This window comes from Hoplias malabaricus, chromosome 5 (genome assembly GCF_029633855.1).
Source record: "Hoplias malabaricus isolate fHopMal1 chromosome 5, fHopMal1.hap1, whole genome shotgun sequence".
Lineage (NCBI taxonomy): Eukaryota > Metazoa > Chordata > Actinopteri > Characiformes > Erythrinidae > Hoplias > Hoplias malabaricus.
The window spans coordinates 34364106-34381613 of record NC_089804.1 but is presented as its reverse complement, the minus strand read 5'-3'; the positions used below and the strand labels follow the sequence as shown (position 1 = coordinate 34381613).

The 17508-nt window shown below is 38.4% G+C and overlaps 1 protein-coding gene across 1 annotated transcript; it reads left to right on the top strand.

Moving 5' to 3' along the window:
* Positions 1 to 947: 947 nt before the first annotated feature.
* Positions 948 to 17232, top strand: il17rc (interleukin 17 receptor C). The gene is made up of 14 exons (XM_066670046.1): positions 948 to 1312; positions 4178 to 4421; positions 5586 to 5689; positions 8190 to 8289; positions 8413 to 8445; positions 10220 to 10335; positions 10698 to 10751; positions 10847 to 10904; positions 11193 to 11422; positions 12007 to 12063; positions 12156 to 12201; positions 12645 to 12740; positions 13526 to 13564; positions 13692 to 17232. The coding sequence occupies exons 1-14, from the start codon at positions 1211 to 1213 to the stop codon at positions 14372 to 14374; spliced, it is 1962 nt and encodes a 653-aa protein (XP_066526143.1). The 5' UTR covers positions 948 to 1210; the 3' UTR covers positions 14375 to 17232.
* Positions 17233 to 17508: the final 276 nt, after the last annotated feature.

Genomic DNA, 17508 nt, shown 5'->3' with positions numbered 1-17508 from the left:
TTAGTATAAATATTAAATAACAATGGGCTTAAGCAGCAGCACTGTCTCTCTTCACCCTCCTGAGAGTTTGTTTGTTTATTGCCAATTTTAATCCCACACATACGTCCTGTATACACTGATTTAATGAGATCTTATTTTACCCACTAGACCAGCTGGTGTTCCCCACACGGAAGATGTTTTATGTTGTTATATATATATATATATATATATATATATATATATATATATATATATATATATATATATAATATGTGTGTGTGTGAGTGGTGTAAATCTGATTAGTGGTGCGATAATTTTGGTAATTCTCTCTCTCTCTCTCTCTCTCTCTCTCTCTCTCTCTCTCTCTCTCTCTCTCTCTCTCTAAAACAACACAAAACATCTTCCGTGTGGGGAACACCAGCTGGTCCCCACAATGTAAATCACTACATTTTAAGACGAAGACACATTTGTAAGGTTGGATTGGACGGGGATTATGTAGGTTTTCTTACGGAAAAGTTCCACTTAAGTCTCCACACAATGAACGGCTATGCTATGTAGTGTTCCCACAATTCAGAAATACAAATGTGTGTGTGTATTTGACTGTGCTTTTAAACATTTGTGAGGAACAGATATTCTCGTAAAGACTGTTTCAAATGTTGTCATATTGTGATGACGTTGTGGTGATCGTCACTTCTAATGCTTTTTTTTTTTAAACAAAAGTTGCATTAACTAAAATTCTGGGGATAGTGTTAGTGTTAATTACCTACAGAAATCACTATTTCAATGGAGGTCCCATAGGTATTACAGAACAAACAAGTCTATGTACGTTCATTTGTGCGTGTGCCATTCAGCGCAGGTCAGGTGACTTGCGAGTTGGCCCCTCCCATTTTCTGGAACTCTGCGTCAGAGGCCGAGATTGGAGCTCTCACCTGAGGAAGGTCTCTCTCCCTCTCACTAGGGGAGTCTGTCTGACTGTCCGGACGCCGGCTCGGCTCGGTTCTCCTGTTCATAGCCCGGATGTAGAGCTGGACTTTCTCTGAGAACGTTTTTGGACATATCCTTACTTTCTGTTGTTGTTTCTCGCGCCCAGGTGATTCCTGAATGACGTCAGCGCCATGTTCCTGCCATTCGCTGATGAAGTGATTTCTGCTGAAGCGCATTAGAGTTAGAGAGAGGTGTCCAGACTCAGAGTAGGGCTCATCGGCCCTTTCTCTCTGTGTTTTGGGGGGGAATGGATTTAAGAAATTTGGTGTTGCTGATTTGGGCTGGAGTTCTGGCAAATTCTCTGGCTTTGGAGAAGTATCGTCCTGAACAGGACATCATCTGCTCTCAGGTGAGAACGCCGTGAATTCTAATGGGGATTTGACTGTAGCTCTTTTACAGAGGTGGCTGGTAACTGGTTAGTTACCTTCACTCAAGCTCTGGTACTTTACAGGCGTGTAGAGAGCTCTAAGTCCAGCCTCAAATAGCAGCTGAATTTCTGTGGTAAAATATTGAAAAGAGTAAACACTACTCCAGTAGAAGTGCTCCATCAGTCCAGAGAAAGAAAGAGAGAGAGAGAGAGAGAGAGAGAGAGAGACAGACAGACAGACAGACAGAGAGCTAGCTGTGGTCAGTGGAGTTCAGCATCTCTGCCCTGGAGCTGAAGTATGGACCACTCTCTAGGTTGAAGACTGAGGAGAGTGGACCCCTGATTAGAGCTGGATGATATAGCCAAAATCTTTATATTATTTTAAGAAATTATATACAGTATATTTCTTAATTCCAATAGATACAATATTATTCTGATATGAGCATTTTAAGAGCCAAGGCAAAACTGCCAAGAACAAACAAGAAATATCACCATCAAAAAACAAACAAACAAAAAAAATCTTTTGGCTTTGTCAATATTAATATTTAAAAAATAACTGACAGCAGTGCTCTGTAATTAATGCTCGTCAGTGACAGATGTTGTAAATAATGTGTATTGAAATATTGAAAAATGTGTTTAAATATACCTATAGTCTGATTGTTATTGAAACATTTTACATTGGTATATATACTGATATTAAATTATTGTCCAACACTCAGAAAAGTACAAAGCCCTCAGTTTTTAAATTAAATATCTGTGCCCAATTGAATAAAACTTCTTATTACTCACCTCTGTACTTACTAGTAAACTTACTCATGGAATGATGTTATTTGGCAACTCAAAAAGTCTAGTGTTATTTCACAAAGCTGTGTTTGTGCCAGAGGAATGTTCCTCACCTCTTTTTCCTACAAAACAGCCTTGACTTTAGGCTCAAACTCCCTGGAACTACCCCAGGATCTAGTCATCACGAGTGGATTCAAGATTAAACAGGAATGTGCTGAATCTTACTTTATACGTCACTCCCATTCCAATTCCAGTGAAAAACAAAAATACACAAAATACAGATACTGAGAATAGTCTGTGTGTGTGTGTGTGTGTGTGTGTGTGTGTGTGTGTGTGTGTATAACTCACAGCTTAAATTGAATATTGTAAACAGTTTAATTTAAATACAATAAACATTTTTTAAAATATAAATAGCAGAAATATTTTACTGTAACCAGCATCTGAAATAAAATAATATATATGCATATGATTAAATACTTTAAACTACTGAAAACAAATACTTTAATAGAAATGAAATTCTATAATAAAAAATTCTGCACAACATATATTAATGATAAAAATAACTTTAGTGGCAAACTGAAGGCCAGTCAAAGTTCAATGACATTAATTACTCATTGATAACAAAATTATATGATTTTGAGACCTCCTGTCCATTATCTCCTCAGATATCACTCAAACATGTGACCTTATATTCAGCTCTGTACTTTCTGTTTAGTCTCTTTGTGATTTCACCAGCACAGAGCAGTACAGTAGAACCAAAAACACAGTCAGCTACTGCTCTGTGCAGTAAGAATAGATGATAAACAATAGTGCAAACACAATAGAGAAAAGACACTGTACTTAGAGAGTAAATACAGATCCAAAACAGTGACACACCTTACAGTAAACACACGCATCTACTTTACAGTTCACCCACTGTTGACACAGTTTGTATTATCTGTAGTGAAATAAAAGGGGCACTGGGGAAACTGCACATGAGCCTAAGGTCACTGCGTTTAGTGCTGGTATCTGCTGGAGGGGTTAAAACTGGGAGTTAAATCCTGTCAAAATTTAAATGAAAATAATGCAATGAAAATGCAAGTACCATTTTTGCCATTCCTTTTTCCAAATGTGTTTGCAAAACTATCTTCATTTGCAATTTCATTTTTCACTCAAGCATGGGTCAAAATTTAAATTAAAAAAGGTTTTTGTCATTTATTTTCAAAACTATGCTCATATTTTATGGTCAAATTTAAAATGAAAAAGCATTTCAATTGCTTTTTCATTTTAAATTTGATCATGAAATACAAGCATAGTTTTGAAAATTACATGAGAAAAAGCTTTAATTGTCAATCCTCAGAGCAGTGTCTTGTGTAAAGTCTTCCCAGAGCAGAATATATTTTGCTTATTATTATTATTATTATTATTATACATTCTCAGAAATAGTACGGTAGAGGTACAATATTAGTCACTAAAGGTATAAACTGTGTAAATATACCTTTAAAGATACAATAGTGTTTAAAAATCCAGTTTTGTTCCTTAAAGGTACATTGCATTATCTTCTCAGGAAGGAGAGATAAGTGTTTGTAATCTTTCATAGGACTGTGTCATATTAAAAAAAACATAAAATATGTCCTGTAGAGGAAATGGGGCGTATGAAGTCAACACAATTTTAAAATCTACTATATATTATAAATTAAGGTACAGTTATGTTCCCTAATTAAACGTACATATATGTACCCTTGAGGGTACCACCATAGTGAGAAATGTTCTGACAGTGTACTACATAATTTGAACAGCAGTTGTCTTAAAATTTTACAATGAATGGACTAATAGAATTGCTCCAAAATTGCTCTGAATAAAATCATTTTACATTGATTTCCATTGAAACCTTAGAGGGTTTTTTCCTTGTCCTGTGAATTTTTGCAGATACATGTTTCTCAGTGGATAACAACAGTATGATGTTTGTACCTGGGGGCTAAAAATATACCTCTAAAAACATACATTGTTCTTGGACTTGTAAAAAATAATTTACTTTCATGGATGAATAAAAAAAAATATTATTATACATTTTTTTTTCTCCAGGGTTTGCTCAAATGCAAAGTGGAGGAGGTGATGTTCCCGCCCGAGCCACCGGTCTCTGGTCCAGTCCTGGTCTTAGGTTTAAGTGTGAAGTCTGCTCTCTGCTGCGAACACGAGAGGATGTGTAAAGCGTGTTTGCGCATCACAGTCCAGATCGGGAACCTCAACAGACAGAACAGCGGGCAGGCCTCAGGACAAGGCGAAGGTGATGAGGAGGAGGAGGAGGATAGTGGCCGGAACCTTGCAGGTACTTACAGTGTGTGTCGTTTAGTTTAGCACTGGTAAACTCCATATTACTCCACCAGGTTTCAGCATGAGTTTCCAAGAAAAAACAAATCATTTTATGAAGCAGTTCAAATTTGTAAAACTGTGCTCCTTGTGCTTTATTAGTCATAATTTTTTGAAACCATTTAAAATATTACATTCGCCCATAATTCAGTGAGAATACAAAATATATACAAATATTAGTGTTTTAGACATATAAATTACACACACATACCTTAAGTGTATGAATTTATAAAGCTGCACAATGCAATTACAATTAGCACAGTGTTCTAGATATATACAGGTTTTTCTGGTTCTCCAGAAAGAGCACATACCTGGAGATTGAGAACCCAATCTTGTCCCTTATTTGGAGACTTAACCAGTGAAGACTCAGACTCGGATGTTTGAACAAATTTTAAGGCTGACTCCTCATTCACTAGTTTCTCATTTGAATTTGCTGTTCCGCCTTAAATGCTGCACTGTTTAAGGTGGAATGGAGAATTGAAGTTGTGAATAGGAAACACATTTCAGCCTCAGCTGTTCTAGTGATATTCTGCTCCATTCTAATAATAATAACATCAAACTGTGTTTTCACTGTGTGTTTGTAAGAGGTGACTCATCTTTTCCCATTAACTGAATTAATAATCAGACCAATGGCTGTGAGGTTGTGCTGCGCTCTTTTGTTTGATTATTGTCTGTGTAACTATATTTCTGCGCAAATCAAAGACCACACCTTCATTCATTTCGTTTCCTGTCTGTACAGCCACTAAGCACATGTTATTCATTTCACAACAGCTATGTTTGTGGAGATTAGATAAGTGATAACCAAGTTTACATGAGGAAATAAAGAGGAGCTTTCAGACATGCTTGAGCTACAGACAGAATGGGACCTAAGGGCTCTGTCTCTCAAGAATTTCCCTGCTCTGCAGCTCCTAAGCTTACATCTTTGAGAGAGGAGAAAATCAAGATCTACTCTGTGAGAACAGCTCAGCGTTGGGTCTGAAAGGACTTGGAACTGACAAAAAGGCCTGAATGAGAAAAGGAAATAGTCGCAAAAGCAGAATTAAAGAAAACTGACCTTGCCTCTCCTGAGCATCACTGAATGTTTTGAGAAACTGATATTAACATGGGTGTGTCTGTTTTGTAGCTGCTGTGACAGTGCAGTATCATTCTGCACCCAATCTTCCCCGATACCAGAAGATTTCCTTCTTAGTGAAGTCCTCAGCGGCCAGAAACCAGTCGAAAGAAGAGGTGAGTCAGTGACTAGCTCTGAACCTAAACCTGAGCTATTAAACTAAATCCAGAGCTTAAAACCTGAACATTAAATCCAAGCTCTAAACATAAACCCAAGTTCTAACCCTGAACTATAATGGTGGTTTCCCAGACAGGGATTAAGCCTAGTCCTGGACTGTACAGCATTTTTATTGGTGATTATTTTTCAATTTAAATGGTAGATACGGTCCAGGACTAAGGTTAATTCTTGTCTGGGGAACCACTCATAAATACAAAACTCAATCCCTAAGCCTTAACTCTAAAACTATACCCAAGCTCTGAACTTAAACCTTAAGTTTAAATTAAAAAAAAAGTCAGTTTTAAAATGAGGAGCAGTAAGAGCAACCAATCAGAATAGAGCTCATTTACATAAACGTTAAGGTTGGTTGGAAAGTTGAAAAAAGTTTGTTTCTCGAGTCAATTTTGCCCATTTAAAATAATGAAAAAGCAATTAATGCGTTCCAGCCCCCACCCCGAAAGTCACCCTTTTTGCACTGATATATGTTTACACAACTCTCAAATTAGTAAAAAAAAAAATACATGTAGCATTACTAAAAATAAAAAAGAAATACAGTGGTAACAGTAATAAAAAAGAAATAAAAAAGTTAATTGGTTACATATCGCTACCTTGAAGACGTGACGACTGTCTGGAGGAGTAACACAGGCACTGGGTGTATGACGGGAGGTGGGGGTGGGGGTGAGTGGAATAACGGAGAGTAGGCGGCTTCATAAAGAGCCGGCTCTTTCGGCTACTGAATGGCTCTTTGTTTTACCACTTATTTTCACGGGTACAGAACAATATTACCTACATTTTACATGACTATATGGACAAAATATTATTGTTCAATTTTAAAAATAAAATTGCACTCACACATTCAATTGTATAAATAACTGGATTTTTATTTAAACACATTAATAAAAAATCACTTGTAAATTCTGAAATATAGCCAATGGATCCCAAAAGGTAGGTATTACAAAATAGCGTATTAAATTAAATAATCATCCATTTCTGGGTAATAAAATAAACAAATACTCTGCAAAGTGCAAAACAGCAGCATTCAACGGTAGTGATTAAAACAACCACAACTGTCAACAAACATTTAATTAATTTAACATTTTCTTCAACTACTTTTGGAAGGCAGATTGGCATTCAGGAAAACCAAGTGTCTCAGCTTGGAGGGTTGGAGCTTGCTTGTTGTTCTCTGATTGGTAAAAGACAAGCCTTAGAAAAAAATGGCTCGGTCTTAGACGGGAACCTGCTCTCATCGTTCACTTACAAGAGCCGGCTCTTTGAACCGGTTCGTTCGCGACCGACACATCACTAGGAGACAAAAGGGGTCAGTGGCCATTTCCAGCCGCCGGCTCGGCGGAGGCTCGGGTTCGTTTCTAGAGTCATGGTTCGTTGGTGGAGGCAAAAAATATTCAAATGCCCGGTTCGTATCTTGGAAAGTTCGTTAATATAGGCGTTCGTTAGTAGAGGTTCCACTGTATTTATTCTTCCACTGTTTCTTCTTCAGTCCAACAGCTCTAAAGTAGTAAAGTAGTAAACAGTTGGTTATTCACCTTCATTTTACCATTAAATAATTTGTTTACATTTATTTATTTATTTTGATAAGCTAGGGTTAGCTCTTTGATCAACCACTAACACTACAGTGACCTCCATGTGGCAGACTGGATGAAGCAGAGCCTGACTACAGAGCTTGACTACAGCGTGGTAGTGTGATGTAACTCATATAAACAAGACTGAACATTGAGTTCTGAATGTGGATTTTTTTTTGTTTTAAGGGCAGCAAAAAATTACTGTGATAATGTTTATATGTTTTACAATATGTCAGTAAAATAATTATTTTGATAGAACTTTCTATAAGACCCTGTTTATAGGAGTATGCCCTTTCTCAGTCACCTGTTAATAAACGTGTCACATATGACAAGAACGAAGTGTCACCACACCCTCAGGACTGTTTCTGAAAGTAAATAATGTCTGGGAGTCCATGTTACTATACCGTACTCTATTCATTACTATTAATATTTACTTATTTATTACTAATTGCCCTATTACTATCGGTCAGGGCTAATGGTTAGAGGACCGGCGGGAACATGCCCTTGAGGCACTGAAACCACAACTGCTCCCTGGGCACCAGGGATGGCTCCCCCCGCCGCTCTGTGTATGTGTGTGTTCACTGCCACGGATGCATTAAATGTGGAAGGCACATTTCATTGTGCATTGTACAATGACAAATAATTTCTCATTAAAAAGAAAACAATATGCCCAGAGAATAGAGAACTCCACTAATCCTTTATAATTTCCATATTTGTTTAAAAGTTATGATGTAAACGCAGTGATGAGTGGGTTTGAGTCAGTGTGACATGAGTCAGAAAAGTGGATAAGTGATGGTGAATGTAACCAGACATCTTCCTCTAAAAGCTCCTCTCAGAAAGTTATTAAATGAAATGCTTATGTCTGTGTATTTCTCCATAGCTGGTGTTGCTGGTGTATAAAGATGTGTTCCTGGGCAGCCATGTGAATGTAACAGTTGGCTCCTTTCATTTTTTTGTTACCTTCCCCACACTGAAAGAAGGTAACTCCACACATCACACCTTCACTGCTCCAGTGCCTTACATTCACATTTCAGGCTGAGGTCTTGGGCTTGTGTTTCAATTTGAGTTATGTAAGTTAATAAAATGTGTGTTTGTGTTTGCAGTGTGTCCGGATATAGATGTAGAAGAATGTGAAAGTGAGTATCTAATTTCTTTGTTTCTGTAACTGTAGATTAGGTGTTTAATTCCCTTTTGGTTCTTAGTTACAGGATCATGTTGCCTCTTGTGTCTTGTGAAGTAATGAGGAAGACTGAAATTACAGTAAAAGGATTGAGCTTTTATAGTAAATGCATATTAGCCATAACATTATGACCATCTCCTTGTTTCTACACTCACTGAAAAGGTGAATTTAAAGTATGCAGAGTCCAAATGTAGACATGTAGTCCAAATGGACTACAGTCTGTAATTATAGAGCTAAAAAGTATGTATGAACAATGGAGCTAAGTGAATGGACAGTGAATGTAGAAACAACAAGGTGGTCATAATGCTGTGGTTAATTGGTATATATACAGTACCAGTCAAATGTTTGGACACACTCACTCAGGGAGGGTTTCCTTTGTTTTTGGGCCATTTTCTACAGATTGTGAATGTACAGTATCAGTCAAGTTAATTTGTAGAACTGCTTGCTGCCTTAATGTGTTTGAGACTTGAGTTGTGCAGTAATTTGTATTGTACAGAGGTAGGGGCTGGTACACAATTCTATACAGTGAATAGCCCTATTCCATCAATGGCTAATGAGAAGATGTGTCCAAACTTTTGACTGATATTGTACATATCGTTGCTGTCTAATCAAAAATGTGAATCTCCAAAAAAAGTAACTTTACAGGAAGAGGGAAAACATTTTTTAACGATCAGTGGAAGTCAAGGTGAAAATATTTTATTACCGTAATTTTAACAATAGAAGTAAGAGTAGCTTCTATTTGTCCAGTCATCGTGAAATTTTCACACAGTGTGAAGGACAGCTGCTGTGCTCAAATAATAGTAGTAATCTTAACATCCACACAAACTGACATAGAGATGTTTTTTATTGGACTGTGCCAACATACAATGCTATGAAAACCAGTGTGTGTGTGGATTGAGTGTTGAATGGAATGGCATTCTGAGCAGTGTTGATTGTAAAGTGTCCTTGGGTATCTAGAAAGGTGCTGTGCTATATAAGTGTAACAATAAAAAAATATATATATATAACCCAAATATTAGAATATAACCAACCCCATATTCCAATGAGTATGTTTCTGTGTGTGTGAATGTGTTGGTTTAACATTTTCAACATCTTTCCTTGTGACAGTCCCTTGTTTTAATAAAACTAGACAATCCCTAGTTTTAGTGGTTAATGAATACTTCATTATGTAAAATCGAGTGAGCTGCTGATGTAACAAATCCATATAATCAAGGAGAACATCTGGAAACACACTTTGTTCTTTGCCATTGCTGCAGTTTTTGTATTTGTTGTAATTAAATGTACAAGCACCACACTTTGAATTTATTTTGAATAATCATATTAATTATCTTAGGTGCTCAAGAGATTTGCATAGTACTGTATGTACACCAGAGTTACTTATAACCACAAAAACAAGTGCTGTAAACTGGGTTAACTTTCATTAGCACATATGGATGTTATGGACGGTATATGGACAGTGTTTATCTTTTAAAAAAGTGAAAGGTTTTTCCAAGAGAGTAGAGGAATTTAAGGGCAGGGTTTAGAGAAGACACACACGTAGTTTCATGTTCACATACTATTCAAACTTGCTGTTCCACATTAAATTCCACAGCCTGTAAAGAATGTGATTGCTGCACTGTTTAAGGTGGAACAACAGACCGACTGGTTGACTGCATATAAATGTGATAGTTTTGTGATGGAAATATTTGATCTAAATAAACCGGATGCATGTTTGTTGTGTTGTTGAACAGCTCCGTGGGTCAAGATTATCAGCGAGAGGGATGCACTGAGAGTGGTTGATGAGAAGACGAATGGGATGAAGCCTCTGCAGATCTGTGTGAAGCGAGGGACGGAGGGAGAGTGTCGGGTAAGGGAAAGTGTGTTCGATTGGTCACGCTCTTCTTCACAAATGAACACACCTCTCTGATCAACTGAGCATTCCACCTTAAAGGACGCTTTAACCAGAGGTGGGGTTTTATCACCATAGCTGATCAAGGAGGCAGCAAAGTCCAGCAAACACACACAGCCAGAATTTATGGACTCACGCTCCGTATAAACATGCTGTGTTCTTTTTTTAGTATTTCAGCGATTTATTTTAAATTAATCTGATTTAAAATGTGCAGAAGTGTGATCATTTGTCTTTACATTGGGATGCCCAATCTTTCACATGGCAGTGTGTTGTTGTATTTGTTTTGTTGAACAATTTAACTTGTGTTATTTTTAATGCAGTCATCTCCAACAACCATCCCGCTGCACACTGTCACCCCCTGTATGTGCTTCCAGGTACTGCACCTCGGTCGTAATGGGTTTAAATTAGATTTATAGGAATTGATATGTTACTATATTTTGAATTACATATATTTGTGTGTGTGTGTTAGGCTTGGAGAGAAGGGTCATCATCTCGTTCTGAGAAGTGTCCTTTTAAAGAAAGAAAAGGTATGTTTGTCACTCCTGTCAAGAGGTAATTTAAAGGTGCAATCAGTCATTATACCCCCAACACTAGTAAACATAATTTTGAAAAAGTTATTTAAATCATTTTTACACTTCTTTGTCTCTATAAAGTGCTACAAATTTTTGTAGTCCCAGTTTATGCTTCACGGAATGGGTCACCCAGACCACTAGGTGTCAGTAAAATAATATGAAGAAGAACGACTGCAGAAAAGACTGCTGCTTCTTTACGTATGAATAAAACGCACTGCTCCTCTGTTTTTGTCTGTGGTGCAGACTTCATGAAGAACGTGCTGAGGAATGTCTCTCTGTTTGTGGGCCACTGGGAAACCAGAGATGGGCGTGTGGTTTTGGGCTGGAACCTCAGTGCCCCCTGCAGGCTGGAGGCTAAAGTTTGGCCGTGTCGAGAGGAAGCAGGGCTTGGAGGAGAATGCAAAGAAATTCATGGCTTCAGACGCATTCATAATCAGAACTCTCTGTGGAAGGAGGACAGCGCGGCACTGTGGGTGTGTTCACATACTGCAACATTTCAATAACAATAGTATAATAATAATAATATTCACACTACAGAATCAAACACAGCACATTTGAGCAAGAATGAAACTTGCTGTACCTGAGGTAATATGTAAATTGTTCCCCTAAGAAGTAGTAAATACATTTACTGGAGACATCTTACATGAGTTTATACATGAAACTGTTTATGACATTAAGAAAACACTGCATTATTTAAAGCTGTTTTCTGCCACAGACAGTAAAACTATATCAAATTACTTGGGACAGCTGTTCGATTTTTCATTTTCTATAACCTAATACCTTTAATAGCACCTTTAAACTGTGCTTGGTCCTGAGTGGTTGTAGATGTTTGCAGAATTTTGGAAACTTAAACATTGAAGCATTAAAAATATATTCACATTACGGCGGCATTATAGTGTGTGTGTGTGTGGGGGGGGGGGTGTGTGTGTGTGTAGGGTGTGCGTAAGCGTGCAAGTTTGGACATTGTGTGTAATCCCAGAAATGTGATTTGACTGTTACATCACACAGCAGTTACTGTAACTTACTTTTTTTTATTTTTTTTTTTAACTCCTTCTAGACCACGGGCTCATTTGAGGATCTCGGTTCCAAAAGGCACTTCTTGTACTGTGTGATGGTAAAGCAGCATTTACTCATTTCCTATTATGAATTTGTTCAGTGTACACAGCAGATTCTCCCTTTACTCCTTGTTTGTTTGTGTTCCTGCAGGCTGAGGTGAACGGAGAAAGATTTGGCCCCAAGTGTCCACATGACAGTGAGTTTCTGACATTTATTTTTCTTCAGATGTGTTTTGATGAGTTTTATACAAATTTCAGGGCTTTTCTGTAACTTAAATCATAATTTTGTTTATTAATATTACTTTAAATTTTATTTGTATGGTATAAAAATGTACTGGCTGTATCTTTTTTTTTTTTTTTTTTTTTTTTTTTTTTTTTCTTAAAAAAAAATCAGCTTTCTTGTACTCACAACCAGAAATACATGAACATTTTTAGAAGAAATTTTAAAGGTGCATTCTGTGATTGTCTGTCTTTGAAGCTCACCTATTTAGCCACCATAGGTCCATCACGTAAATCAAGGCGACCTCTGGCGGCCAAGTAGGCAAACCACAACAACAAAGACAGTTATAACCTTTAAAAGATCACTACGAAAATGTGCAGAGTTTTAAATCCTCATCAGTGAGTGTAATGTGTGCTGCAGGCCACAGGGAGCGCTGGAGTGTTCCTGTGATAGTCACTTTACTGATGTTCAGCCTGGCTATAGTCAGTGTGTGTTTACTCAGGAAACAATTCAAAGGTCAGTCACAGTTTTCTTTCTCTCTCTTGCTTTCTCTCTGTCTTTGTTTTTCTATCTTTCTCTTTGTTTGCTTTCAGATAATGTTATCCTCAGAGCATGTTGTGCTGATATAGCAAAAGCAGTGGTTTGTGTTCTCTACCAATGTATTGAACTGATCTAAAAGAATTAGCATTGGGTGTTCTCCTGCGAGTGGTTTGAGCTGACATTGTGTTAGCTGCTGTTTGAAAAGGCGTGTAGGGTTAAATCAGTATTAATCTGATACTGTAGCAGCCAGTCCCAGTATGAGAATATGATGGAGGGAGGACTAGTGAATGAATGTGTGTGTGTGAGAGAGAGAGAAGATAGAAGGAGGACTGGTGAACAAGTGTGTGATAGAGAGAGGACTAGTGAATGAGTGGAATTGGCAAGGGCTGAATTCTGGGAGAAAAACATCATACATTCCAGTGCAGGACGGAACAGTCAGAGGAGTTCAGAGCTGAGTTCAGCTCATTGTTTATTGTTGAGTGCTGTTCTCTAAAGGGGTGAGGCTTGGCAGGGAGCTGGGGGGGTTAAGATCTTGTCTTCTCAGTAAGTCCATTGATGAAGCCCTGAAGTGGCATACTTTTACTTCATTTACTGTCTTATAAAATCCCTCAGTTACCATCTCTCTCTCTCTCTCTCTCTCTCTCTCTCTCTCTCTCTCTCTCTCTCTCTCTCTCTCTCTCACACACACTCTGTTTTCACTATCTTTATTCTCTGTCCTCTGTCTTTCAGTGAATGAATCATTTTTTGTTTTGTTTTTCCAGGCTGGGTTTCAGATTGGGAGAAGTCTCGCTGCTCTGGAGGTACACACACACACAAACTTTCGTCATATTAATCTGATTTCTGTTAAATTTATAATGTCCAGTGATGTCAGCAATGACTACATTCTCTCTCTCTCTCTCTCTCTCTCTCTCTCTCTCTCTCTCCTAGGATCTGGTTGTGGCAATGTTCTACTACTCCAGGCATGTGGTGGTGATGATGTGTATGACGTGGGCATGGTCTGCATGTTGGAGATGGAGTTATCCAAGCTGGGTTTCACTGTGTGTCTGGATCTGTGTTGCGGAGCTGAGCTCAGTTCTCTTGGTCCGGGACCTTGGCTTCATTCGAAACTCGATCTCATCCAGAAGCAAGGAGGCAAGATTCTGCTGGTTCTGTCCGACTTGGCTTTAGAGAAGGCCCGGTTCTGCTGGGAGAGTTGGAACAATGGAAATGGAGGAGGAGAAAAAGGCCTGCACATGTCGGGCGTTTTCGATTCTGTCCTCACCTGCATTTTATCTGCTCACCTGAAGGGTGGCGCCACTGAAAGCTTTGTTTTGGTTCAGTTTGACTCCAAGAAGCTAATAAACAGAGACAGACCTTTGCCAACATTCCTTCAAGACCTGGAGCTCTACAGTCTGCCCTCAGAGAGCTGCCGTCTGCTTGCGAACCTCTGCCCAGGGGCAAGAGAGGGTATTAGCATGAGGCTAAAGCGGCTACTCTGGCTCAGGAGGGCGTCTAGAAAGCTAACCAAGGGGCTGAAGAATTCTAGGAAATTATCCCTGCGTCCCCATGCAGAATCGGTGCTCACACAGGTGGAGACCCTCGAGGAGGAGAAACGCCCCCTCCATCACTAGATTTGCCTCTCTGTGGCTAGCATGGATGAAACTAGTAAAGCTAGTGAAGCTAGCAAGATCCTGTTGTGCGGATTAAGAATGTGTATTTAAACAATTTTACACTGTGAATATCTGTTTTATGAAGAATAGGACTCAAATATCCTGACAAAAGTGTTTTATGTTGTGACAGCATCTTAGCTTCGGCTGTGGGCAGTTATTTACACTCGTACAAGACCAGGATCTTGTTTGTGAATGGAGAGAAAGATAGAGACTGTTCAGCCCCAAATTAAAAGCCACAGCAGAGTTTCAAACCTATTTCTGATCAGTAGTAAAATCTGACAAATTTCACAACTCAGAGGGCAGTTTTATTGCTTATAGGTTGCTCTGTAATGTCTCAGGAGACTTGGTAGTGACTCTCCTAAAATTCCGTAGAGAGAAATGAATGTGATAAAATGAGACATTAGAGAAAATAAAGGAGAAATGAGAGAGTAGGATTTAGTTCAGTTAGTAAATCTGAGCACATTTTGAGACTTTACTAAGATCACTACTAAAACTCAAAAGGAGATATGTGTGAGATCTCTGAGGTCTTATCTCAGGAGACATATTTGAGCCGCAGGTGACTTATTCTGAAGTCTTGCTTATATTTCCGGCTGATCTTATTATTGTCAGTGTGAAAATATGGAGATATTAAGGAGTTCTCCTTTTTGATTTTTCCTTCCTCTGGGACAATGTATGTAGGGCTTTTCCAGCGAGCTCATTGGCTGTTTTCTCTGAAGGTGGGTTTTCCTGTAAACAGATGCTGAATGTTTAGTGAGCATTGTGTTTAGCGTTCTAGCTAAATTTGGCATCTGACATTGTGTTAAATGAAGGGTTTTAAAATGTGTTAATTGGCAGCGGCTGCTGCTATGTTTCTGCTCTACTGTCTCTCACACTCCTCCACAGGGCTGAGTGTAACATTTAGATTTACTACTTGTAATTCAAGTGGGGAAAACCCAAAGATGTATTTTTTTAATGTTTTGCCCTGCTGTTGTCCAGAGGAGGAAGGGAACCTTTTCTGAGTCGTGGTTTTTAGTGATTCATCTGTGTCTTGGTTCCTTGGCATTATTCTTCTGAGTCTTGGTTCTTCTTAAAGGTCATATTCAGGCTCTTTTGATTCTTACTTCTTCACAGTGGTTTTTGTGAGACTTGGTTCCTTTCAGTTGTTTTCGTGAGTCTTGGTTCCTCTTTTGATTCTTGGTTCCATTCTGTTGTTCTTTTGAATCATGGTGATTTTCACTGTTGATTCCTAATGGTTATTGACTCCTGTCCTTTTTTTATTCTCAATGCCTCTGTAATTCTCTTCAGACTTGGTCCTTAGTTTGACTCTTGGTTCTACACCTGAGTCTTGGTTCCTCTCTGCGATTCTCCCTTTTGAGCTCAGGAAGATTTTATGAATGAATATTACAGTTTTAATGAATGCTTTAACAACGGATTTGATATTGTTTAAATCAGATATGTCCTCTGTTTAAAAACTAAAGCAAGTTCATATTTCTGTGTATTTGAGTAATCACCCCACTCCTGGACTTTGTCTATCTTAACTCCACTGAAGAAACCGAATGAAGTCTGACTTTGTGCCACTGAAATGAAGGAGATGAATATGCACTCCACCCACAGGTGATTAATTCTTACCTGGAGAGTAATTAGTATTGTATTATTACTTTTTCCTGAATTACTCACTCCCTCCCAGATTCCAGCTCGGAGACATCATCTTTGAGCTGCTTTACATAGAAACGGGTTAATGACACGCTCAGACACGTCCAGTCCCGGATGAAACTGCAAGGAAACCGTCTTCCTTTTCACACTGAAATGAAAGTTGTGTGGAGAGCAGTGATGCGCACAGTGCCCTGAGGCTGAAGTGTGGGCTACTCTGTTCTCTTTGGACTAGAGACTGAGTATGAATGGAGAACAGAGTAGATACCTTTGTTCTCTGACGTCCTTCAGTAGAAGGGAATGTGTCTAAAAAAATATTCAGGAAAGTGTAAACCCAGACTTAAAAGAGCAGTCAGAGTTTTCTCCAGTGCCTGGGATGTGCCAGAGATTTTTTACTAAACCTACTGTCCACATGGCTGCCCCTGTAGGGGACCTGCTCCGTGGAGAATAAACTATTTCATTCAGGGGCCACAGAGAGGCTTGATTCTTTATCAAGCTCTTTAACCCCCCTGGTAAAGATCCAGCTCTGAGACTAAGCAGATGAGTACGCTGCATGGCCCTAAGGCTATAAAAGAGATTTTACTTTACTACTTTAAAATACAATAGAGTACACATCTGTAAACCCCCAGTACACTAGTGTAACCCCTTTAGTAAACTACTGTACACTGGTGTTAACACCTTTAAATTATAGTATTCTACTGTAAACCTCAGTAAACTCCTATACATTAGTTAACATTTTTAAACTACAGTATATTACTGTAAACTACTTTAAAATACAACACAGTACACACCTGTAAACCCCAGTATACTAGTGGTAACCCCTTTAAACTACAGTATACTACTGTAAATAACTCTCTACTACTGTAAGCCCCTGTAAACTACTGAACACCAGTGTTAACCCTTTTAAACTAGTATACTACAACAAATACGACTCTACTACTGTAGACCCCTGTAAACTACAGTACAATAGTGTTAACCACTGTAAACACCTGTAAAATCCCATAATCCAAACTGCAGTGTGTGTTGGTGGTCAGTGGTGGGTGCCTGGTGTTAAAGCAGGTAAACATTTAACTCTGAAGCTTGAATGTTAGCTTTTTTTTTAACGTTTGTAATGTATTTTTTAATATATTATTTGGTTGTGTTTTGTTGACGTGTACCTTGTGTTTGTGAAATAAATGTTTAATTAATTATCACCGAATTTGAAGTGTTTACTGCTCTTTTATTCAGACGTGTAAACAACAACAAAAAAATCCATCTTCTTGTTTCTGCACTCACAGTCTGTTCTCTTAACTCCACTGACCACAGGATCACGTTGTAGCTCAACAGTTGCAACTGTTGCTGTGGCGTAACAACGTATGCAGAGCAACAGGAGTACTACAGTCTGTAACCGTCTAGAACTACAAAGTGTTCCTGTGTCAGTGAAACTGATCAAACAAGCAGGTTGTAAATGTGCTTGTAAATGAATT

What these genes read in the sequence shown, in the direction of transcription:
- il17rc (XM_066670046.1), top strand. Translation starts at nt 1,211, where the DNA reads ATGGATTTAAGAAATTTGGTGTTGCTGATTTGGGCTGGAGTTCTGGCA. An exon ending in GAAACCAGTCGAAAGAAGAG is followed by an intron (nt 5,690 to 8,189) that starts GTGAGTCAGTGA and finishes ATTTCTCCATAG; the next exon opens with CTGGTGTTGCTGGTGTATAA. An exon ending in GGACGGAGGGAGAGTGTCGG is followed by an intron (nt 10,336 to 10,697) that starts GTAAGGGAAAGT and finishes TTTTTAATGCAG; the next exon opens with TCATCTCCAACAACCATCCC.